General features: G+C 47.2%; 1 protein-coding gene across 1 annotated transcript in view; it reads left to right on the top strand.

Moving 5' to 3' along the window:
* Positions 1 to 21259, top strand: part of mRpL37 (mitochondrial ribosomal protein L37) — a 49141-nt gene extending 27882 nt beyond the window's left edge. The window contains exons 7-8 of the mRNA XM_050180041.3: positions 2229 to 2377; positions 20934 to 21259. Of these exons, the coding sequence (XP_050035998.1) occupies positions 2229 to 2377; positions 20934 to 21206 (422 nt within the window). The 3' untranslated portion in view covers positions 21207 to 21259. The remainder of the gene's footprint in view (positions 1 to 2228; positions 2378 to 20933) is intronic.
* The last annotated feature ends 4585 nt before the right edge of the window (positions 21260 to 25844 follow it).

Below are 25844 nucleotides of genomic sequence, written 5' to 3'. Positions count from 1 at the left end.
GCTTCTGGCACTATTTGAGTCATATTCGTTTCATGCTCAAAACTCGCTATTCGCACGCTCCTACCTAAAGGGTATGGATATTTATTTCTTCTGGTTGAAAATCCTGGCCCCGTGTATTTATGGCCATGTGTCTCTGCACAAATATGGTATGTAACTTTGTCCTTTGTCTTGATGCTCTGTGCTAAATGCATGGGGCTGTTTTTCTATGAAAAGCATGCCCATTTAGCAAATATCAACAAGAGCATTGCCATTTGTTGGGCGTGTTAGTAAACTGAAAGCATATTTAGCGCCAGCAAACAAGGATGGAATGGAGACGACACCACAATGCGCTAACTTCAACAAATTAATTTTCAGGAAATACACCTATATAACCCATGCACAGTAGCGCCACCTCATTCAAATCTTAACCATCCAAAAAAAGCAGTCTCCTTATCTAACAAGTCGACCGAAGGGGCACTAACACACGTATCACTATTCCGCCTGGTAGCCTGAGCCTCAATAATATCTCGCACATCTTTATCTTTGTGCTTCGCAAGAACGCGGCAGGATCCATACACCCGGTGCACAGCCGCATTCCTGACAGTGGGTTGACAGATGACCATATTGCTTATTTTTCACATTTAGGCTATGTTCCCGTAATCGGTCATTAAGACATCTCCCTGTCTGTCCGATATATTTTTTCCCACAGGACAGCGGAAGCTCATTGCGGAACTCCTTGCCTCAAAAGAAACTAATAACTTGCGTAGAAGAGTGCACAGACGAGTATGGCGTGGTTTCGTTCCAAAATTCAGCCAGGTTGTCTGTTCAGGGCTTTTTAGATATGCTTAGTTGCTACCTTCCCTCTACATATGCAGCATGGAATGACAACATATTCATTCAAAAGCAAGGGGTTTGCATCGGTTCATGTTTGGCGCCCATACTAATTGACATTATTCTAGCTCACCATAACAAAAACCTGTCCCGTACGTTGTCGGAGCACAGGGTGGGTAAAGTTGTCAGATACATTGATGACTATCTCGTCCTTTTTGAACCAGACGCACGTTTTACAGTAGGCAAGCTTTACGAAGTTTTTTCTGCAGGCCTTAGCCCACTTACTCTCACGATTGAAGAGCCCACCGATAACGTGCTGCATTTCCTAGATATTCAGCTCGAGTTCATGGAACGGCACACGTGTTGGGAATATAAACCTAGAGCTAATAAGCCCCTGTTATCGTATCGGTCAGCCCACTCGAAGCTCGTCAAGAGGAGCATTGCCAACTTCTGCTTTGGAAATGCTTTAAAGAAGTCTTGCCACCATAAGATCTATACGAGTCTTATGGATCAGTCTGGAAGGTTATCAGCAGCAGGGTTTCCGGAATCAGTGCAAGTTTCGGTCGTAGAAGGGCTGCTAAAAAGGTGCAGGTCAGATAGCACAATTCGCGACGCGGCAAATCAACGGACGGAACGCAGAAGGAAGGTATCGGTAGTGACCTACCTGCATAGAACGGCACATAATCTTAAGAAAATGGCTAGTCGGGTGGACACAAAAGTGATCTTTTCAGCATCAGAAAAGCTGGCAAAAATATGTCGATTAACGGACCCGTACCGTAAGCCAGCTGCCGGATGCTCTACGAATCATCGAAAAGCACCAGTGGGTTGCGTAGAAGCATTTGTATAGTAGCTTCCGCTGTCCTGTGGGAAAAAATACATCAGACAGACAGGGAGATGTCTTAATGACCGATTACGGGAACATAGCCTAAATGTGAAAAATAAGCAATACGGTCATCTGTCAACCCACTGTCAGGAATGCGGCTGTGCACCGGTGTATGGATCCTGCCGTGTTCTTGCGAAGCACAAAGATAAAGACGTGCGAGAGATTATTGAGGCTCAGGCTATCAGGCGGAATAGTGATACGTGTGTTAGTGCCCCTTCGGTCGACTTGTTAGATAAGGAGACGGCTTTTTTAAATGGTTAAGATTTGGATGAGGTGGCGCTACTGTGCATGGGTTATATAGGTGTATTTCCTGAAAATCAATTTGTTGAAGTTAGCGCATTGTGGTGTTGCCTCCGTTCCGCCCTTGTTTGCTGGCGCTAAATATGCTATCAACAAGAGAAGGTGGCTTCGGAATTAGCACATTCAGTAGGTTAAAAGCCTGCAAGAGAACATTTATAGGCAGATCTGTTTGTCTTTGTGTTACAGGTCAACATCGGAAGTGTGTGCGCCATATTGTGTTCTGTCTCACTTGCAGCCGTTCCAAGGGTGGCACTCAACCAGCATCCACACACTCTTCACGTGACACACCCCCACCACTATTTCTGGTTTCCCAAAGAAAAGCTGGCCCGTGCCATTCTTGCATGCTTCACTTTCGCAGCAGCCAGAGCCAGGCAACTGTATGGGGTATGTATGCCTTCCTATCTTGATTGATGTATCTTAAGAAGTACTGACATGTTTTCTACTTTTCATGTTTTGCATTTAGTAAAGGTCTTTGACCTCGAAGCCCTAGCAGAAATACTGGCAAACCTCAGAGCGCGCTGAATAGTTTACTGTTATAGCTTCTCTGCAAATCAGTTTTGGTTTAGTTTCCAAGGGGGTGTGTTCATCATGATGCTTTGGCTCACTCAGTTGTCTGCTATGCTAGTACTTGTGCAGCCAGGTGTAGCAGCATAGGAGACGACCGAGCGAGCCAGCACAGTTTACAAATAGCTACAGTGCTCTTGCTCCCATGAGACCACTTTCTGTGTCACGACCCATGCACCTCTTGGAAAACGAGGACCAGTTTGTAAAAAAGTTGTTAAAATAAATTTTCCCGACAGCGAAGTTGAATGGGGAGCTGCGGCACTTGTGTTAAGTTATATCTATCAAGTTGATGCTCGTTACAACATGTAATCATCCAGCGAGAAAAATGTTTTATATCTAAAGTATATTCTAACCAAAATTGTGATTGTGGTGTGTTGTGAAATGTCAAAGCTGTGCATATATGTAGCACCATCTAGTGTTTGATTATTGGAACTCAAGAATGATCATAAAAACACTGAAAAAAATTTAAAATAACATATATTGGTTTACACAACAATCATACTACAAACACACTGGCACAGCACCTTGCTGTCCACGGTTTTCTGGATGCTTGCTGCTGCCAAATGTCAGTTTTCCTGCACAGTGGCAAGTTTTTCCTGTCGAAAAAAAAAAAGAGAGAGAGAGAGAGAGAGAGAGAGTTCAAGCAATATTTCTGCTGAAGCATTCAGCTGGCTGCCAGCTGGGCAGCATGGCAGAGATGATTGCATTCCATCCCCATTTGAATGCAGCCATTGAGCCACCATGAATATTTGTTCAGCAGCAAAATGCCATAGCCACTGAGCCCCAAGGTGCTTATCTTTTTCTTCTGGAAAGGGCCTTCTTGATGCAGGAGTTTCCTGCTCACGGCGTGTGCCAGCTATAAATGCCTATTCTATGAAAAATAACAGAGGGCTCTTTGCAAATGGAAGTAACTGTGTCTTGCAACTAGTTGTATCTCTGAGTCACTAGTATTTGCTTTATTAATGGTAACTGACAATAATGACTGAGGTGTAAAATATGTCATGGGTGTGTTAAAGGGACACTAAAGGCAAATATTAAGTCAAGCTAAAGTTATAGATTGGTGTTTCAGAATCTCTAAGGCGTCAGTATTGTTGCGAACAGAGCCTTAGTAATCGAGAAATTGAGGTAAATGCAGGACACAATTAGAGACTCCCCAGGGACATTCAAGTACTTGTTCAATGACGAAGGCACTCCTCATTTAAATTATGTCACTGGTACTCAACCACTCAATATAAGAACATCATTGTGTTGCATTATAAGATGAAAGAAAATGCTAATTGTCCAGTTCTATTTCATATTTAGAAAAAAGAAGTAATTGGCATTATTAGCGCTCACTCTGTTTTCCGTTCCCTTTGATTACCCCTACCTCCTTCCTTTTTTGCTCTTCCTGAGCTGCGCTACAAGCCTAAAACAGGCATTATTACCCTTGACAACGATGCGGGTGGTCAAAAGGTTTCGTTTTCGCTCGAATTTGCACTGCCCACACTCTCACGTTCCACTAATTTCATTATCGTGTAGTGCTGCACTGGTTTTGCTGGCTCATAAAACTAGCAGAAACTGCAAGTAGCAGAGAATTCCACTTCCATGTGGTGTTGCGGAATGCTCGAACAGTCAACGCCACTTGACCAAAAGCAGATGTGGCGGCTAATCTGCCGCTCTGTCTTGGCTCGGTTTCTCCATAGTCGCGCATTTGCGTTTGGTGCAAGAAACCACACCACCATCTGTTGGGCGCAATTTCACTCACTGATGGCAGCAAAGGGCGGTGATGGAGCATGCAACGTCAGCACTGCCCGGTCGGGTGGGGGGAGAATTAAATTTTAATAAGGTATTCAGACCCTTCAGATACAATTTTTTCGTAAACTAAGTATTTTCTTGGCATGAAACAAGCATTGCAACATTTCTGGAATGGTATTTAAACAGTCCACTTTGACTTAGTATTTGCCTTTAGTATTGTGAAAGTTGGGGGGTCCATGCGGCCCATGAAGGTTCCATGGATGGTGCTGTGTTAGGTGCCAGGGAAAGTAAAGTTCTGAGCGAGGTTGAAAAGAATGAAAAAAGAGCGATTATATTCAAGAAAGGTGCTTGGTTCAGTTTTACAACACAGCTCCAACTATCGTTGTGTACTACATGCTAGCGTGTTTACATGCCTGAGCGTCTCCCCCTCCTTTCACAGCCGTCCGGATCCGCTTTTTATGTCCTTTTCTTCCCTCTTTCCCTCGTTCGGGGAATTCACTGGCCAATCACAAATGCTGAATCCTTCACCACCTCTATCGCCCCTCACTGGTCTCCAATGCGCTGCTCGTATCTCCAACTTGGTGCACCTGTCTCCAACATGGCACGTGGCAACTGAAGCTGCCGTTGACACTTTCCCCGGGAGTTCTGGACAGTGGCCCTGTCATAGCTGCCTTGAAGTGAATGATGAGGCGTGAACATCAACCATGACAGCTGCATGTCACTGGTGGAGCATCCTTTGTTCTGGGGAATCGCCAAGCGAAACAGCACCCGTCACAGCTGCGTGTCGCTGGTGGGGCATCCTTTGTTCTGGGGAATCACCAAGCAAAACAGCACCCGTGACAGCTGCATGTCGCTGGTGGGGCATCCCCCACTCTGAGGGACTGCCAGGCACAACAGTATCCCTTTAACCCTTTCCCTACTGTGAAAAAAGAAAATTGTAACAAATTTACCGGAAATATTTTTTCACTCATTCTGTAGAGCTCTTTTTCCTTTTTTTTTTTCTGGATAAAATGGCACTATTATTTAGATTCAGTGGGGTTCCATTATTTCACAAATTGTGTAAAAAGATGGGTTGGAGGTTTCACAGCATGGCCATGGTGTCTTGCAAAAAAGCGCTTTTCAGGGCTTGATACACTATGAAAAAAGAGAATATGAAGAAAAAATAACCTAACCATTGCAAAAACATGCACATGAATAGTGGCTACTTTTACGTAGCTCCTAAAGCAATTAGTAGGCCGTCTTCGTATGGTAGACTAACAGGCAACCGCAAGGTCCTCCGGGGCCATCCATAGAATAGTCGTCATCAGACTCCTCAGATGAGAACACATCACTTTCCGTTTCCGAGCAAAACTATACAGAGCTGTGATCTAATGAGGAGTCATAAAAATACTTTCCTTTACGCATGCTTTCATTGCCTCGCTTCAAGAAGGCAGCCATGCTTTGCTTTTATTTTATTTATTTATCAATACCGTTGGCCGAAGGCAAGTTACAGGAAAAGGCACAACGCAAAACAAGAAGAAGCAGAAGACAAATTACAATAGGGTGGTATTAAATGTACCACAGCCGCTGGATTAATCATCTGTGTTATAACCAGGAATATAAGTTAGACAAATTACCATTATTAAAGTAGTAGCTATGTACTTCTAGCTGAGGTAAAAGAAATTCTTAGTGTGATTTCAAATTTATTTAGACTGTCTACTGTTAGTAATTCATGTGGCAGCGCGTTCCATTCATCTATTGTTTTGGGGGAAATGAGTACTTACGTGCATCTATTCGTGCTGAAATGGGTTGAATTTGCTCTAGATTCCTGCTTCGTACTGTTCGAGACAGACGCCGTTTTATGTACTGCTGTGTATTAAGGTTAAACCAGTTATGGCAAATCAGATAAAGAAATTTTAGTCTAGCTATCCTTCTGCATTCTGAAAGTGGAAGTAGGTTGAGCTTCCTGAGCATTTTAGTTACGGAGTCGGTTGAACAATATTTTGACAAGATGAACCTTGCCACTCTTCTTTTAAGTTTTTCAATTATATCTACCAGGTTTTTTTTTACCAGGCTATCTACCAGGTTATGCGGGGGTATTAGAGGCAGCAGTATAATGCCAAGACAGAAATGGCACAACATGGAGAAGTGTGACCGTTGTGGGATTCTCATCCGTGCTCTTGGGACAGAGGAACGACAAAGTCGTTCAAACAATCACAAGGGCACTTATTGCACCTTTCATAGATCAATGCCTGCTTGCTGAGTTGCTATCCACAAAACATGCCGATGGGTGCGCGACAAATCTAAGAAGTCCGACTCACTGCGACCGGATAACGAGCGAATATGTTCGCCCCATGCTGGATCCCAACGCCTGGTCGTTCGCGCGTATGGTCACGCGAACGGTGGCGCGTTCGAACGAGGCCTCACGAGACGGTCTCGCAGAAGCATGGATCAGCGCACTCGCAGAACGTCCGTACAACTTGCCGAGCTCGAACCAAAAAGAGCGTTCTCCTTTCCACGCCCAAGCAACCCAGCTATAAGGCGGCGTTAGCAGAGCAACACACACGCCATCTCTCGTACTGCGCTTCAACCACACCGACTGCCGCGGGCCCCAGGCCACGCGGCAAAGCCGGATTACAGGATACGGGAGCTATGCGGAAAAACAACATATCAGGGGACGCGTATGAGTCGCGCATCCCCACACCGTCTAGTGTCAGGAATTGCAACTAGATGCAATAGGATGAGTATAGTCGTCATAGGTTCACTGTGTGACAAATTTTTGTTTATGACTGTAGTCATCATTGGTTATATTAGTACAAAATTTCATGAGGACTATACTCTTCAACAGGAGGTAAAAAGTTAAAGAAGTGCCTGAATGGAGTCTTTCTACCACAGGCGTGAAATATTTGTAAGCCAGAAGTCAACGCATAACTCAGTGGTATTGGCGCTAGTGTTTATCTCTGGTCACTTATTCTCCATCCATTTAGCTTATTTACATGAAGATAGGTTGAACGGGAGTATTGGTCGACCCACTATATTGAACTTGCAAAGGAATAAAAAATTATAATTTGTATAAAGGTCAACCCATATCTTTTAGAAGAATGAGAAACATTGAACATGACACACTTTTATTTACAGTAAGCTCGGCTATTAAATCTAGCTACTTGATGCCACAAGCTGCATCCTCATTGTGACTGCCTTAGATGTCCTTGTTGGATGCCTCGCACGCGTCCTTGGTGCCCCAAATGACCTCTGTGCCATTGAGTGCATTGGATATGCAGCATTTCTTAAATCCAGGCTGGATAATCTCCAGGCTGGCTTTATGACGGGCTCAAAGGGGGAACTCTGTTAGCATGGCACTTTTGTCAGCCTTGTTCACGAATGTAGGTCGATAGAGAGACTTATGGTATCCATGACTGGTTGCCTCCATCCCCCAAAGCAGAGTCGGACAGATCTGGCTTTCCCCAAGCTCAGAGGTAGACAAACGTGCAAGCTGAACGTGTGACTCGCTCTTGGAGGAGGAAGTGGCAGATGTGAAACTATGCGACTACTGCCAACAGCCGCCGTTTCACCTGTCCAAAGCTCCCGGCGCTGCCGGGAAAACCCACAGACACACCAGTGGAACGAGCATTCCTAGCATGCACAGGCCTGGGTTGCCTAGGTTACGGCGGACTGTCAGCAACAGCAGCGATGCTGTGTTATGATGACATTGCTGGAAACGCTCTCAATCTCGACGACTGCTTTGACGACAGGGCTCAGACTGCCTCAGAGAGCACAAAGATGGAGGAGAGCGATCGAAAAGAACCAGCTGAACGCAAGGCGTGCACCCACTTTAGGCCAGCCAAAGACAACACTGCTCATGAGAGTGGCCTAAAGCGCTCCGAAAAGGCCAGCCGAAGATGCCATTAGATGTGCTAGTTGGTTGCTGGCTTGATGGAACATCGTTATAACGGCACATTTTGAGGACAAGACACAGAAAGAATGTATGGAGGACTGTTGCCGAACTTCAGCTGAGCTTTACTGCAGAAAAATTACACGAGCAGCAGTTGCTGTACAGAAACGGTAAAAACAATGTTGCCACAGCGTACTTTGTCAGCACAAAAGCAGGTTATCAACTCTCACTTCACTACTGAAAGTCCTGATCTGCGCAAGATTAAAGGCACATTTCTAACCATGTTATAACACATTTTATGCTCTTCATATCTGCGAACTTCGAAAGTTATTGTGCAAATATATATCTTCATTTCTTGATAAATTAATTGATGCGACGCTAATGCAACCGTCCCCTCTTTTTGAGCCTTGAAACTTCCAAGTATACAAGTGCCTCTGTACGCTGGAGTACACAGCCACCATTTGCAATGGTCAGCCAAGTGATGCCCCCTCGACGCACATTTACTCGATGCTCCCGCCAACAGTCATTAACACATAGACCAATCTGGCCGACGTAACATTTGCCACAAGAAAGTGGAATGTGGTAAACCACCTCCTTCTGGCAGCTTACGAGGGGTGCAACATGCTTTTTTGCGCACTTTTGTGAAGTGTGTGCATAATTCACTGCATGGCACACATGCGCCAGTTTCTCAGGGACGGAGAAGACTGTGGGAACGCCGCACTTTCCGGCTACTTTCTTCAAGCAGTGGGAGAGGTTGCGTAAATAAGGCACCACCCCTGCCTCTTGGCCATTCTTTATCAGCTCCTCTGCTCCGTGCACCAATTTCAGTAACAGAAGCGATGGTTTCACCAGGAAAGCCCGCCTGCTGGAGCCTCACAACTTGGCTGTTCACGCTCGGAGCTTTTTGGTGCTCGCATGACTGTTTGAGGGTGAATCTGATACAACTCAACGCTATACCTCTTTTAACAAGTTTTGAATGGGCTCTATCATTATTCAACAAACCATTTTTTCATCTTGGCTGATATCTCCAGCATACACCATCATTTCCAAGGATCAAGCAAGCGCAAGTCCAGAAACTGCAACTTCCCGTTCAATGGAAGTCCATGCATTAGCTTCAGCCCGCCGCAACTAGTCTTAAAGGGCCCCTCACCAGGCCCCATAGTAAATTTTGGTTATAGGCTCAAAGTTGTTACGTGTCCTCTAGGGAGTGTTCTGCCGCAAACATTTTTCAAATCTGCTCATTAAAAGCCGAGATATATATATTTCAGTGCCGCAAACCGATGATTTCAGCAGGCAAGCTTCACTGCCAAGCAAGGCACTCTCTCTACTAACCCCGTCTAGCCTCTGCAAGCGAAATTCCTTCCCTGCGTTCTCCCATACCGGACCTCGAAGATCACATGATGCATACGTCTCAGGCCCCACCTTCATTTTTTTTTCTCTCCTCACTTCTTTTTTATAATTTTTTTAAATATTTATTTATTTATCATTTTTCTTTTTTCGGCGCTGCGAACTTCCGCTGACGGCATCGTGCGTGAGCTGTTAAGATGGTCTCATTTCGCGCAGCGCACGATTTTGTGCGCTGTGCACGAGGTCACATGACTAGCGGGTATAATTCAGTACTGCACAAATACTAAGGCAGACACAACTGGATCTCGGAGCATGATCATGCGCATGTGATTGCACGACCGTGGAAACAAGCAGACAAAGCGGAAGTACATCTCTCTTGCTTTAGTGCGAAGTAAAACAAGAAATGCAGACATCCCATTTGTGTGTTTTATTATTTCTCTAAACTTCAATTCGTCAATCCAAGCAACAGATCCCACAAATAACAGATGTTGTCTTGAATAATTCTCGAAGTCACGTGCCTCGATGATTGACGTCACACTATGAACTGGAGTACGTAGGCGCAGGAACACGTGTACGTCACCGTCCCGCTTGGAGTGCGCTCACCGCGAGGGAAAGGGAAAACAGCATTCGGATTGAAATTTCATACCTTTTCATTGCATGTAGCGATGTACTTCTTTGCAAACATGATCGTTAGCACGCATTGTATGCTCTGTACTTATCAGTTCAGAATAGCCAGACCTGGTGAGAGGCCCTTCAAACTTATCAAGCATGTGTCTAATCTTAAGGCTTTCCATGCCCTCTTGATAACAAGATAATCATCGACATATCTATACACTTTTATCACTGAGGCTTTGTCAATGCTTGCATCAATTTGATAGTCACAATACGCAAGGTATAAATTACTTAAGAAAGGCACAATGCATGACTCAATGCAGATCCGTTCTCCTTGGGTGAAGGATTTGTCACCAAATTTAATCAGTATAGACGATAGGTTAAACGTTAAAATCTCTAAATAAGTGTCGATAGACAAACAAGCCGAATTATTCAAAGCCACAGGACCTTTGTCTTGGATAAAGGAATGTACACCGAGGAGCAGATCTGATTGGGGAATAGAATAAAGCAAATTTTCTGCATGTATTGAAAAAGCGTACACAGGCATGGTCAGCATGGCGTCCTGTTTCACAAAAAAATCAATGACTTCCCCCTAGTGGCTAACCAGGAAAGGCTCATCATAGCGACGTGCTATGTGAATCAAAGTCCAGCTACGAGATGGTCGAAGAAAAGCTGTCTAGGTGCGTTTCCACAGGTTGTACCTGTGGCATGGCTTGGAGCCACCTGTGTCATGGTTTGCCTGTGCTTCTTTGACTGCTTCCCCCTCTCCCCAGTTGCTGCTTCTGGCAACGAAAGGTTTGAGGTCCAAGACATGAACTGGACCACCAACTGGTCTCCCTTGGGAGTCAGCCAGCTTGTATACTAGAAGGGACATTTTGGTCTCTGCTCGGAACGGGCCCGACCATTTGGCCGACAGGGAGGCAGAGATGCCTTTAGTTGCCTCTGAGGACAAGATCGCCTACACCATAGTGCACATCCCTATGTGACCGGTTGTATTGGGCCTTCTTGTCCAGCTCGCGCTTTTGCCAGGCTGGAATGGGCAGGTCAAGAGCCGCGTCCATCCGTGAGCATAGTTCCGCCACATAGCCGGAAAGGCCGGCTTTCGTGGCGCATGCCCTGCTGCCGGTCTGCAAAACGTGGTCCATGGGGTTTGGCAGCTCTGTCCCGAAGTTGAGAAAAGCGGGCGTGTACCCAGTCGAATGGTTTACCATGGACCGCAGCAAGAAGCCTATCTCGTTAAGACAGACATCCATATCCCTGTGTTGCTGGGCAAAGGCAGCACACTCATCCATGAACACCTCGGCCGTGAAGTAGGACGTATTGTCCAATATCAGCTCCGCCAGAAAGCCGAAGCGGTTAAAGACCTCGGTCAACTTGTCCCAGATTGTGCGTGCCGTTAACTTCCGAAAGGGAAAAAGTACAACCCATTTCGTGAAGTGATCTGTGACAGCCAGGAGCAAAACGTAGCCTCGCTGGCTTCTGGGAAAGGGCCCCATAATGTCACAGACCGCGACTTGCCAGGATAGCTGGCTGTCAATTGGCTGCATGAGCCCAGGGGTGTTCGCCCACTTGAGGCTTCACGCATTGGCACACATAGCATGAGCGGGCATAGTGAAGAGCATCACGCTTCATGCCTGGCCAGGTAGTGGAGCTGCACAACTTTTGGAAAGTCTTAAGGCCACTCGCATGTCTGGTCAACCGTGAGTCGTGGAAATAGCTCAAGGTGGCTTTCCTTAGACTGCGGGGTATCACCACCTTAAAAGACTCTTGGGGAGCCTCCTCAGACGGGATATAGTGCAGGAGAACTCCATTGGGGGGGGGTCAAGCAGATACGTATACAATGTGCCCGCAACAGTACCAGCTGCATCGCACTCGGCACCAACAGCAATACCAGCTGTCTGTGCATGCCCAACGGCCTTGCCGCCTCGCTCCTCTTGGGAGCTCGGCTCTGTGAGCGCGTCAACAATTTGTCGACAAAATGGATTGCTCTGCTGTGCCTTTAGTAGTTCTTGCCTGCTGAAGACGATACCAAAGAAAGTAATGGGTACACCAAGTAAACGTCCTCTCCCGAGGCTGGCAATCTGGGGATTGCTTTGCCATTGGGGGTCGCGCCGTTCGAGCCATTGGAGACACAGGCTCTGGTCTCTACTTGGTGCGAACACTCCCTTTCGGTCACGCTGTAGTTGCGCTCGGCAGCGTTAAGTGACCGGCTGGAAAAGGTGACTGGTCGGAGCACGCCGTCATGCTCCTGAAGCAGCACAGCCCCAAGTACCACGTAGCTCGCGTCAGCTTGGACAACGTACTCCCTGTTGAGGTCGGGCAGCTTCAGTTCGGCTGTGGCCACCAGAGCTCGCGATAGTGCATGAAAGGCAACCTCCTGCTCAGGACCCCTGCTCTATCATGCCGACTTTTTCAACCGTGCAGCCAAGGGCACTTGGAGAGCGGCAAAATTCGGGATGAACTGTGTGTAGTAGTTCACCATTCCCAAAAAGCGCCTAAGGCCCTGAATGTTCACCGGCGTTGGGTATTCGAGGATGGCTCGCAGCTTCTCATTGCACGGCAGAACACGGCCCCTGTCGGTGGTAAAGCCCAATAGGCAAATACGAGTCTCAGCTATTTGGGCTTTCTTCGGGTTTAGAGTCAACCCGGCGGCACGCAACCTTTTAAGGACGTCCTCCAGGTGGCGGAGCACTCCTCGAGGGTTCGAGAGAACATGGCAATGTTATCGAGGTACGCCAGCGCATAGTGCCGCTTAGCATCCCCCAGAATGCGGTCAATGAATCTCTGGAATGTAGCTGCAGCGCCAGAGCAGCCAAATGGCACATAGGTGAACTGGTAAAGGCCTTGGTGAGAGGTAAATGCAGTTTTCTCCACATCAGCAGGCTCCATCTGAAGCTGCAGGCAGTCATGGCTAGCATCCAGGATGGTGAAGTAGCATGCATCGCTTAGATTAGCCACGATTGAGTCCACGTTAGGCATAGGATAAGCATCCTTCCTCATTACCTTGTTCATCGGGCGGTAATCCACACAGAGTCAATAAGAGCCGTCTCTTTTGGGGACCATTACCACCGGTAAACCTCGGGAACTGTTTGACCATTGGACAATACACTAACGGGGCGAGGATTGCATTTCCACGGCAATGCGTTGCCTGTGTCAATCCTATGTTGCACAAGGGAGGTGCAACCCAGTTGTTCAGTGAACATCGTGCCGAAACGACAGGCGTGCCTTCTCGTGCACCGACAAGCTGTCAGACAACGGTGGCAGCGAGCAGACTGAGCTGCTGCTTAACGGGGTGGTCGCCTTGGGTACACGAGCACTGCCATAGAAGTGCAGTGCTCGTGAGAAAGCGGTTTGCACCAACCGTTTTCCGTCGTGCCGGCCAATGGGCCCGTATTGGTGGTGAAGTGAGGGACACGAGCCAAGGGGGCAGCGCTATGTCTCCTCTCCTCCTGCTCTCGCGTGGCGTCTGGCATGTAAGGGGCTGCCATGGTCAACGGGAGTGTAGCAAAGGGTTGAAGGGGGTCAGAAGGGCTTGCCCTGCAGGCTCCGCTTGCGACGTCAATCACGATACCTGTTCGCGCGAGGAAGTCGCATCCAAGAATCACGGGCACGGAAAGGTCTGGGAGATGCACAAAGTGCTGAGGGTGCACGCAATTCTCCAAGTTCTCCAAGATTCTCGAACCGCACAGAGCCGCACGAGGTAGCCGTGCCGCTCGCGAGGTGAAAGCCGGTGTTGCAGGCTCTAATGCAGACAGAACGCCAGCGCAAATGAGCCATAACCTCTTCGCCGAAAAGTGATACCGAAGCCCCACTATCCAGCAGCACCACGAACTACCGACCAGCAATTGTAAGGGCGATGAAAGGCGCCAGCATTGGGGAAGAGTCAGTCTCAGCACGACACGCCATTGGAGCCAGAGGTTGTGTTTCACCACCATGGGCTCCTGCTGTCACCGCCGGCAAGGAGGAATTCACTGGCAGCTCATGCTGTTTCCTGACAGGCAAGGAGGCTCTTGCGTTTGGCGATGCACTTTGCATGTTCAAGCAATATGGCCATGTTCAGGACAATGGTAGCAGAAAACACCTTGTCTGATTGAGGGGGCGTGGGTGCGTCTCGGGAGCTAGGTAGCTTCCATTCGCTAGCCAAAAGGGCACTGCGATCGGATTTCCTTCCCTGCGCCAGGGCATAGGGTTCACATTTTCACGTTCTCGCTGACCGTGCGGGATGGAACAGCGCACCCGGGCATACGAGTATGGGTCGAAAGCGTGGTGAGAAAGGTCACATGCATCTCAGTGTTCTCTCTTTGCTGAGGCCGCCTCATATCAAGGGGGAGTTACGAGGTGACTTGTCACCACCAGCCCACGCACAGCAAGGTTCGAGAGAGGCGGTTCGGGTGATAGGCTCTCGCTACCAGTATGTCGCCCTGAATCCGCTTCGCATCAGAGGCCAACTCATTTAGATCACGATAACGGGTGCTCCGAAGGTAAGCGGCAAAGGTTGGATGGGCTTGACAAATGGCCCGCTCTTCCTTCTCGGCGTCAGATGCAAAAGGGTCGGCAAGAAGCTAGAGCTCCTGTGTAGCCCTGACATATTCGAACAGAGATTTGTCGGGCTGTTAGGTGCGAAGCTCTAGCTCGCAAAGCATGCGGCGCTCGTAGTCAGGAGGGAGGAATTCGCTGCGGAGGAGCATCCTAAACTCCTCCATCGAACAAGCTTGGTGGCCGACAAGTCGACACCATCATCCCTCATGGGCTGTTCACGAGACGGGCAATACAGTGCCTAGCATCGTGCTGTCGTCCAACCACATTGCCTGTTGATCGCAGTGCAGTGCCTCAAGGTACTCCGTAGCACTCATGCAGTCCGAATAACCGGTGTACTCCAGGAGAAGTATTTGTAGGCCGCTTGCCATGCCTGGCTGAGGAGACTGGAAGTCTCCGTTTAGAACACTAGGCTGCGAGCGCGGTGCTTCCATCAGCACTTGAAGAAGCTGTGTGGCTGTGGTGTGCAGCGGCATTCACTCCGGGCCAGGCGGGGCAGTCTGAGAAGGGCCAACCTGCGCCTGTTCTCCCAAATGCACGTCCGGCCCTGAGGGGCCAGTAAACGGCATAGATGAGAGCTGGGTTGCCGCTCCGACAGGTACACAAGGCCTCACACGACCGGCGAACGGGTTGACGGCGGAGCGGGGTGGCTCACGTGCGTCGAAAATGTCACTCAGCTGCGCATGAGGCAAGCAGCTGTCGGAAAGTGCGCCGACTCGCACTCAACCTTTCCTACCAGCTGCGCTCGGGACAAGGAGAGGCCAGCGAGCGGTTTCGCACCAACAGCGAGGCAGGGAGGCTCCACCGCAGTGCGCCGGACATCGAACTGCACTCTTAGGACAAAGAGAGGCCAGCGAGTGAGCTCGCACCTACGGCAGAGCAGGTAGTTTGCTCCGCAGCGAATTCGTCTGAGAAAGGCACTTGGCAGAAAGAGAGGCCAGCCAGCGAGTTGGTGCCAGCACCTAAGCAGGGTGGCTCCGATACAGCACGTGGGGTACTCAACTGTGCTCGGGACGAAAAGGGGCCAGCGAGTGGGAACAGCACATCGGAGGGGCTAGTATGCACCTGCTCTGCATGCATCTCAAACAGTTGAGGAAATCGAAAACTGGCAAGGCTAGGACTAGGGTACAGGTCTGAGTGGTTAACATCACCAAAGGGCTGTTCAAAGAAGGGATCGCTCCCGGTGGCCGAGAGCAGAGGGTCGCTAGGGCAAACGTACCTCATGCTGTCGATGTCGTCTGCATCGAAGGACATTAAGTCCATAGCCAAGGAGATCAAGCAGGAACGAGGACCATGAAGGGGCCTGCTCTGATGTCATGCTGAAACCGAGTCAGACGCCAGTTATGTGGAGATGGGTTTGCACAAGGCTTACCCTACGAGCGACAGTCAGGAGAGGGCACAACGCCCCTCCACTCCACAACGCACAAAGACGCCACGACAGGGTTCGTCGACTGTCCGACACGGCACAGAGAAAGTTCCAGAGTCAGATTGCCAACAAACCAGGGTTTATTCACTTAAGATACAGCGCAGTGCAACAGTCACGGTGCTTATGGGCAAAGGCTCACCTCAAGACCGATCGAGTAAGCTCGATCACTGCGCTACGGCTAACCGGTAAGCAGTCCACCAAGCGCGAGAACGAGAAGTTGCGGTAGCAAAGGTCCAATGCAACCAACTCGTTTTAGGCCTTTGAGCATCTGCCATGGCGATGAACAGGGTTGCGAGATGGCCCCAACAAAAGATAGCCAAATGATCTCAAAATGTGGCCCAAAAATAGCCAGCCTGAGATTTTTCGTGAGCGAAAAGTAGCCAAAAACATAGCCAAAACGTGTGATGATGTTCTGCATGTGTCTTATAGGTGGTGTAGATGATGTATTTCTGGCTCCAAAATTCCACTGTATGCCACCAACTGGCCTCAAGATCTGCGTAAACAATTACAGTGAGACGTGCCACTCAGACGTGGATTTATACACCACTCATTGTGAGAATGAACCGAAGGACTTTGTTTCCAATTTACTCATGACGTTGTTGCTATTTGCTGAGCTACGTTCTGAGCTAACTTTAGCTCATGCCTCGCTTTACCCGAGGCATTTTTCAATATCAGTCGGGGAAATACTGCCAGCTCTTACATCGAGGATCAGCTTCGGCTGGTCACGATCGAGTGCCCCAGAAGCAGCCCGAGCTCAAGGCATTTTGGGATAGGGATGCCTTTCCTAAGCTTGATTCATAAAATAAACATGTTATTGGTCTCCTGCTCTCTCACTTTCTCTCAAATTTTTCTATGTGTTACTGGAAAACAGCTCAATGCTGAGTTAGCAAATGCTACCGCTTGGACTCTGGAGAAAGCTTGAAACTTTCTCTCATTTTCTTCATGCGAACAAGCGGCAGTTGTGACTGCAATTCGCCTTTGAATGGGAACAAACAGGACGACCTGCTGGCCCATAATAGAATAGGTGAATAAAAGTATACAGTTTTAATCGCCACAGTGTTGCAGAAAATCCGGCACCGACGTCTGCCGTCCTGCGTCCTGCGTCCAGCGCCGGGTGTCCCAGGTCTTCATCGGACGTCGCTTCGGGAAAAATAATTTCGAACCACGCATACCCAACCACGCAGGCCCTCCATGTGGCCCAAGGCAGTTACTGAACTAATTGAATTTCTCAAGGTAAAATACATAGAAAGATAGTAAACTACCACTTACACGCAACCTACAGACATGATAGCGTTGGATTGTAATTTGAATATATGAGAAAACATAATTCAGTTACGCGGAAACTCAAACACAAACCCCTTTTAATGCCATATTGTTTTCCAGCTGCTGTTTGAGGTCTGTCTTAGTAGGAACGGCGCGAACCCCTTGGTTCCTTGTACACTATCAAAAAAAGAAAGAACCACAAAGGTCGCCTTCGTGCATAGCATTCACTACCAGCGTTTCCTGGTAAACATAGCGCTTATAGGGAAGCGGGAGAAGCACTCGGGGATCATGGTATGCTATGGCGTTCCACTGTTAAAGGCCAAGCGTGGGCTTCCTCCAAATTTTCTAAAGAGCAATTTGCTGGCAAGATTCATGCTGTGTGAATGCAGGTACAAATGTGTGTGTTGCCAAATTTCCGAGGGGGGCTGTGCACCTTTACTTTCAGTACAACATGAAAAAAAATTCTATTCCACTAGGGAACACACAAAATCGACTTTATGGGCCACACATGGCTGTGGGGAAGTGAACTACAAAGTAAACCCTTGTGTGTAACAAAATCAAGGATTACGCATGAGAATAGGAAGTCAGTAGAACACTATATGAGGGACGTTCTGAAAGTAAGCTTTGTCATTTATTTTCACATGAAAACTTTATTGCAAAAAAAAAAAAACCATGGCATCATAAATTATACACTATTTTTCCACATAATCGCCATCAACATTCAGACATTTGTCGTAGCATGCAATCAGTTTGAAGACACCACTCTGGTAAAACCCAGCGCCCTGCGATGCAAGGGATTATCGCACAGCCTGCTCCACCTCAGCATTGTTTTGGAAGTGACATCCAGAGAGTGAGACTTTCAATGCAGGGAACAGGTGCTCTTTCATACCGGATAACAGCACACACTTTCACTGGAGACCACGCTGTCAGCACACGTCGGTCTGCCATTGTGATTTGTACTCAAATAGCCTCGGGCACGGAGGTCTGCTGCTACTCTCTTTTCTTCGGTGCTCTGCGCATGCGTCATTCATCCTCCGCTGACGCTCCTTCCGTCATTAAACCAGCAACAAGCTTATATTCTTATGGCGATTGTTTCACCTGGTATACCACCTTTAAAAAAAATGACGAAACTTATTTTTGGAACGTCCCTCGTATATACCTTTACAGAATGGCACGAAGTCTTTCGCAACTACCAGTGCAATATGTGAAAAAATAATAAAATATGGACGTAACAGTACCACAAGCACCTATTATGTATATAGAACACAGTTTTATTATTTTTTTTCTCTCACCGCAGTTGGAAAATATGCCAAAAAGATGAGAGCTTGGTGCTGGAAGGATGTATAAACATGGCAGCCATGACTTAACGCCATCCTCCCAGAGCCGACACTGCCTGAAAATGCAGCCTTTGGTATTGCCTACATATCTTTGTTGTAGCAGCAATGAACTTTGAGTTTTCATAAACAAGCATTCCCGAATTTAGGCAGTCTTGATGTGGTCCTCAACACTTGGAAGCCCTAAAGACAAAAACAGCTCAAATATAGCCATGTAGCCAACTCAAGATTTTCACCACCAACTTGCATAAAAAGTAGGCCAGATTGGCTATTAATAGCCCAATCTGGCAACCCTGGCAATGAAGAGCTCAGCGAAAGAGAGCTCTGGTGGTGAGGGCGCCTGTGGCCGCTACTCGGGAGGCCAGTTAGGCCGTGTCCTGGTGACACTCGCTCACGCGGTGATTCGAGCCAGGGAGAGAAAAGCATGGTTTACGCGGAAAATTTGCTCCGGTGCGCTAGCTGTGTCCGCCACATTGCCGTTACGGCGGCGGTTCCCAGAGATTGCGCTAGGCACAATGCATGAGCTGGGGGATGAGGCACGGGGAGGCACCTCAATCTCCACAACTCTTGCGCAGATCAGGACTTTCAGTAGTGAAGTGAGACATGATAATCTGCTTTTGTGCTGTCAAAGTGCGCTCTGGCAATGTTGCTTCTAATGTTCCTGCGCAGCAATTGCTGCTCCTGTAATTTTTCCGCAGTAAGGCTACGATCACACTTGGGAAGTGGCAGGTGGACGGAAAGGCCAAAGCAGGCGGAAAATCTTTTCCGCACAAGTCCAAGAAGTTCACATTTGTTTCGCCACTGCAGCGGAAACCACTGCCACTTTTGTCCACATCCATCTAATCTGTGTGCGTTTGTCCACATGGTGGCGCTGTTCATCACACCATTTCAAGTGGTATATTCATTCATTGACCCATCGGTTGTCAAAAGCTATCATTTCACATGTCGCCTTTAACTTTCGTCTGCCATGGATGAGGAAGAAGGCATAGTTTTGAAACTTTAAGCTAGTTGTTCTACCTAAAAATGGACAATGAACAAGGGAAGATGTTAAATTTTACAAACGGATGTTTACATGCTAGTGTAGCTTCTGGTAATGTGGAACGATTTTCCGCTTCACCCTGGCGAAAAAATCGGTTCGAGACCGATCAGGCTCACCTCCTGGTTTTCTGCCCGTTTCGCTACCTAGGCGAGCGGATTTTGTCAAGTTTTTTCCGCATCCACCTGCTCTGAAACCAAGTGCAAACATAGCCTAAAGCTCAGTTGAAGTGCAGCAATTGTCCTCCATGCATTCTTTCTGTGTCCTGTCCTCAAAACCCGCCGTTATAGCCATGTTCCAATAGGTCGATAGCTCACTTTGGGTAACATTTAGGAAAAGAAAGAAAAGAAGAAAATGAAGAGGGTCAACCTGTACTCGAATAAATACGGTATTTGAGACTAGCTACTTCTCAGCAAGGTTGGTTGAGTCATAAACTGTGTCATTATCGTCAAGGTGTCCAATAGTAAGAACTGTGATGTTCTTTTTAAGTATTCCCCAATTCTTTTTGTGTTTTTAGAAGCATAGGCTGTGATTTAAAGCTCAGGGAATAATAATGATTAAAATTTACCAGTTTTGCCCACATGTAAAGCATTTAAAGCAATTGTGAAATGGCATGATGCTGCCAATGAGACAACTGCTGCTGTGCAGCAGGAACAGTTAGAGCAACGGAAGACCATTGGTATTGGTCACCTCCCAATGAAGGATTGCATAGAATGCAACCGCACTGCAAAGCAAGCACTGTGTGTTCCAGCTCTGCCATGGGTAGTTTAGCTTGGCATTTACTCTGTATTATGCTCAGACCAGTGTATGCACCATGGTGTCTTATGCACACAGCTGCAATGGTCACGCCAGCAGCACAAGCCAGAACACTACCTTGTCTTTAGCTGAGCCTATTTAGTAGAGCATGATGGTGCATTTACTTGGCTTTGTCGTTTTTGCAGCCAAATGCACACCTCTCTAGAGGTCTTCAAACGCTCCACATCAAGCTGCACATTTGCTGTTGGCACTAGGACAGCACAGTAGCAGCACCACTGTCAGTGGCGCAAACACGCCTTAAGCATCTGTTGCTGTTGCAGTAATGAATACTTGTATCACTTTCGTGTTTATGACAGGCTAATTTGATGCTCACCTGTAGTTCTCTTGATGAGAACTGCGCGACTGCACCTGTGGAGATGTGCCGTGACAGTTTTGAAAACTGTGCCCTCCTCTTTTTGCAGGCAGACACGCTGACCCTACCAGAGCCTGTGGCTCTGCAATGCACGTACAGCGATGCTGAAACATTTGGCTTTCTGGCATACCAGCTGAATACACTCGACCTCTCCACTGATGAAGGCATCAAAAATCAGGTGTGGGTGGAAGGGGAGCCACACAAGCTCTTTGAGAGCTGCAACCACAGGGAAGGCGTGGTGGGACACAATCCAGCCGTCTTCCAACACTTTCTTGCATTCTACACCAGCGGGTTTAGTCGGTTGCCATCTCTCAAGGGTTAATCATGTAGATAGCACTGGGTTAAGTAGAAGACAATAAAGTGTATAATGCTGAACAGCTTTTACATCTTTGTTTAATCAACTATTGCATGCTTCTTTGCAAGGATTAGAGTTCACTTGGCTTTATTAGCTGATATCATGATATAATCACAAATGTCCAAATACTGATACACAGTTCATTCATTCATTCATATTTATTTCGGCATTCTGGTACATCTGCAGCACAAAGTACTAGGGGGCATAGACTAAAAGCTGCAAGAGGCTTGTCAAGGTCTGTACCCTATTATTGCACTTTGACAAGGGCAACACGAAATGGCACAACTATACATGTAAAATACAATACTAGCAGTCTAGGAACTAACACTAAAAAGAAATACTTTTCTGCATGACATCAGAATTAATCAAAATTTGAAGATAAATAAAAATAAATAACAACCTTACAGAAACAATGCTGATAATTTAGAAGAGTATATCAGTTGATCAATAGAGCCCCTTCTTCAGACAAACCCTTCCTTTAAATCGAAGATTTCTTTGCATATCTCCCTGCGCTTCTCTTGCTGACCACAGCTGCTGCTGATCGTGTGTTCTTGCCAAATAGTTAACACTCGGCTGCGGGATGGCGGCGCCATCTAGGAGCGATGGCTCACACTACTTTGCCTGCAGCAGTGGAAGGTAGAGGGGGGAAGCTGGCTTGCACATGCAGGTCGTTGGCCGCTGGTGGAAAGGGCGAGCAGGCTGCAACATGGAGAGCCACGATGAGATGGGAGAGAGGGCGCCGGAGGAGATGGCTTCACACTGCGCATGTGTTGCGCCTCCTAAAGCCCTCCATACACGTTTCCGCCGACCCGGTTAAGTACTGCCAACCTACCCTCCTCCTCCACGCTCCTCTCCTACTCACCCCCTTAGCTTTTGGCGTCAAGCGGAACTTCTGTAGCTGCAGCTTCCTGTTCCGAGTGGAAGTGATGCTATGTTTTTTTGGCGTTGTTTACTTTCGCCTCGATGGAGAGGCTTTAATTGCACCAGCTGCGGTTTGAGCTGTGAATGCAATTCCATCCAAGAACCACCGCCGCCTATTGTAATCAGTGATCTGATCGTGTTCGCTGCTTCGCGTCAACCTGCGACGGGTTGTGCCACGAGAGGCAACGTACAGTGGAATGTAGTGCCTGGCCGTTTGGAGACCACTGCCGTTTTTCGTGCATTTGGAAAACAGCAACCGCGAACTACTACTACAACGGAATACAACAGCTTGTCCTCTTTGCATTCTTCTCATGGTGACTGCCACAGCTCTGCTAAGCACGCGTGGGCGTCTCACCATTGGCAGTCAAAGCGGAAATTCCCGCAGCTCAACTCCAGGAAGCGGAAGTGCTGGAACCGAAAATTTTGAAACGGAAATGTCGGAACCGGATTTGGTGTGAGGGGAAAAGGCAGAGCACAACAAAGGTTGTCGCTACTTAAGAAAGCGGCAGTGGCGCATGGATGGAGGGCCTTTAGCGCCACCTGGCAGCCGCATAGTCCATCACATCTTCACCTCCAAGGAGACATTGGGTACCCCAAACAAATGGCTCGGAAAGCGAGCTTGCCTCTTTCAACTCCTCTAATGCTGGTTGCATTTAAATATCCATTGACATCAGAGAGCTCCTCATTCAGGGCACATTACTTCTTGCGTGTTATTGCGTGTTACTGCAACCAGGGTTCGTACGCCTTGAAATCCTTGAAAACCCTGGAATTTGCATAGACAGATTCAAGGGCTCTTAAAACATTTTGAAAATAAGTAGGCTTCTTGAATTCCTTGAAAACTGGGATTGGAGTGATTTGTAAACATTCAAAGTAGCAAGCTCTGCATAGGGGCTATGCCATGGACACTCTCTCTTGGAAAACAACCATAGATATCTTCTTTTGAGAGTGTCATTAAATTATTGCAGTGTGAAATTTCCCTAACACCAACAACAGGCTTGTTTAAATCACCGCTGCCATTGTAGAGTTAGACCAAGCCAGATCAAGCGTCCAAGCCATGCCCCCCCCCCCCCCCCCATATTGTTGTTTTGCTAGTTGGTTCACACCGCACCATCGTGGCTTGATTTTCGAGCCCTAGGCTCTAGAAATGCCTGGTGAAAAATAAATTACAGCCTTTTAGCTTTAGCAAGATAAGTGCCTTAATTTGGCTGAAGTCGGACACTATTTACCATCAAGCCACAAGGTGGTTGTGACAACATTACAATAGGAAAGTCAACTTAGGAAAGTGACCTGAACAGCTCGTAGTGTGTGTCGAACTCGGCAGCTGTTTGGCTGCAAGAAATTGCAACTAAGAATGCGATTTACTATGTTTCAGTGTATGTGTACGAATGGCGTGTGTTTCCCCCTTCTTTAATTTTGGCCTTTAGCATCCTCGAAATCCTGGATTGTTCTTGAATTTTAAGTCATACGTGCTATACGAACCCTGTTGCACTGGCACTAAGAAGCTGGTTACTGAGACTTGCAAGCTTGAGGAAGAGAGCCCACTAAGGTGTGTGACAGCTGGGTAAATGTAGTGCAATATTGATCTGCATATGATGTGTTTTATAATGCATTGCTTGCTTAATGTGGGTTGATGTGTTATATAAGCAGAGCTGTAAGCAGCTTACAGCTAAACAGAGTAACAGTGCATCGTATAGGATGAGTGAAAGGAATCTTTGCTGTTACATTCCTTCTCTTTGTCATGACCCATATGCTGTTACCCTATACTACAGTTGTATAGCATGGGCCAACCAGCCCAAGTTTTCACTCTTTTGGAGTAGCTTAAGCTGTTCTTGCTGTAGGTACACAGATTGTGTAGATGTACAAAAAATATTTTGTGCCCACATTATATGTAATCCTTATTTAAAACATGCTTGTCACTCCTGCCTGCTCCTGCAAGGATATTTTGGCCAGACTGTAGCAGTGGGTATACTAAGTACTTCTGATACTTCCAAATGGTTGGTTACCAGGCAGGGAGTCCATGATAATGAGAAAGCAGTTAGGTTTAGGAGTGAGAAAAATTCATGCATTCAAAGGTTCAACAATGGTGTCACTATGGTGCATACAAATGCAAAAAACGATTGCTGAGAATTTTGCGTTCGTACATGCACACCTGGTTGAAGTGATAAAAAATATGAAATTGAGTTACAAGCGCATCTCTATGTACACTTAGGTTCAGCAGTATTAAAGAAAAACATGCTAAACCAAAATATATTGCATTGTAAAAATATAATTATTGTTTTTGTGGTGCAGCAATGGCACTAAGCTCATACATCTGCACACTGGTCATTTTTGACAGTGCAATGGATGTTGTCACATCGTGTCAACCATTCAGGAGCAACTGCAGATCTTGGGTCTTGATCCAAGCTGTCCTCTTCAACCAGACGAGGCTCCTCGAATTCTTGACAGTTTCTGTCCCCCTGCCATTGCTTTCAGGCCTTGAGAACTTCTGGACTTTTACACTCTTTGTTGCAGCTTGTGGCATCTTGCCGTCAGGTCGAAGCAAACTGCTTCACAGTTCCTGTTTTCTTGTCATCTTGTTTTCTTGTCATCCTTGTCATGGACTTCCAAAGCCCTGCTCTCCATTGGCTTTGATCTACAACTGTGCATCTGCGGTGGGGCCGCTTATCTCCTCTCTCATGCGGCTGGCATTTTCAGTCTTGCTCAAAGCATCGCTATGGCCAGTCTCTGCAGGCTGCTGGGCCTTGCGGTGGCTTCTTGCAGAGGCAATGGCAGTCTTGTTGCCAGGACTAGCGCTGTCATGTTCAACGACTTCCAAGCCAGGCACATAGCGTCCTTCAGGTTCGTGCAACCTGAAGGTCAGGGTAATCACACCAAACACCAGAAGCGTGACTATGACTGGACATTTTCCATGTACAAAATATTTGATTTGTAAATGTTCGTATTCCCCTCCTGCTATAGCCCTGTGTACGGGCTGGCAGTATCTGTAAATAAATAAAACTGATAAATTTGCACCGTCCACAATGTGGACCTGCAATACAATTGAAAGAGCACCATTACATTGTTACAAAAGCAAACTTAGTGACATGAGCTACGTATGAAAAAGAAGCCGTTTTTCTACCGCTGTCACGTGTCGACATCTATATGGTCAGCTTTGTGGCTCTGTACTATTAGTCGTATTCTAGTATACTCTAGTTCTACTTATGGGTGACTCACTGATGAAATTTCTGCAAAACTGAACAAAACTGATTTGCTTACAGTCACGAATTGCTTAAACCTTTTATGCTTCCACAAAATAAAGTGACTTTTGCACTGTTGAGCACCTTGTTTTTCCCCTTGAGTGTTTGATCTTTTGTGGGATTGATTGCATCTTCGAGCCTCTGCTTTTCGCCTCCACAGTGTGACATTGACTCTCAAGATGTACCAGAGAGCAGATTGTTGAAGTTTCGTATCACATGCTAAGCATTGTAATGGTTTCCCACTGTACCATGCCACAAGTCACGTGGTGCTCAGTGCAGTGGTAGCATAGCATTGAACATGTCGCCAGGCATATAAGCCAATGAAAACAGATGGATCTGCAGTAAAGCCTTACATAGAAAACTTGTTTAATTGGTGAGCGCTAACAGTGCTATCACTGTTTAGCATCATGTCTTGCAACTATCTTGCAACCTCTCATGCAGTGCCTCC

The sequence above is a fragment of the Dermacentor andersoni genome, chromosome 5 (assembly GCF_023375885.2).
Source record: "Dermacentor andersoni chromosome 5, qqDerAnde1_hic_scaffold, whole genome shotgun sequence".
In the NCBI taxonomy this organism is placed as follows: domain Eukaryota; kingdom Metazoa; phylum Arthropoda; class Arachnida; order Ixodida; family Ixodidae; genus Dermacentor; species Dermacentor andersoni.
Note: the sequence above shows the minus strand (reverse complement) of the source record. Positions and strands in the feature narration are given on the sequence as shown.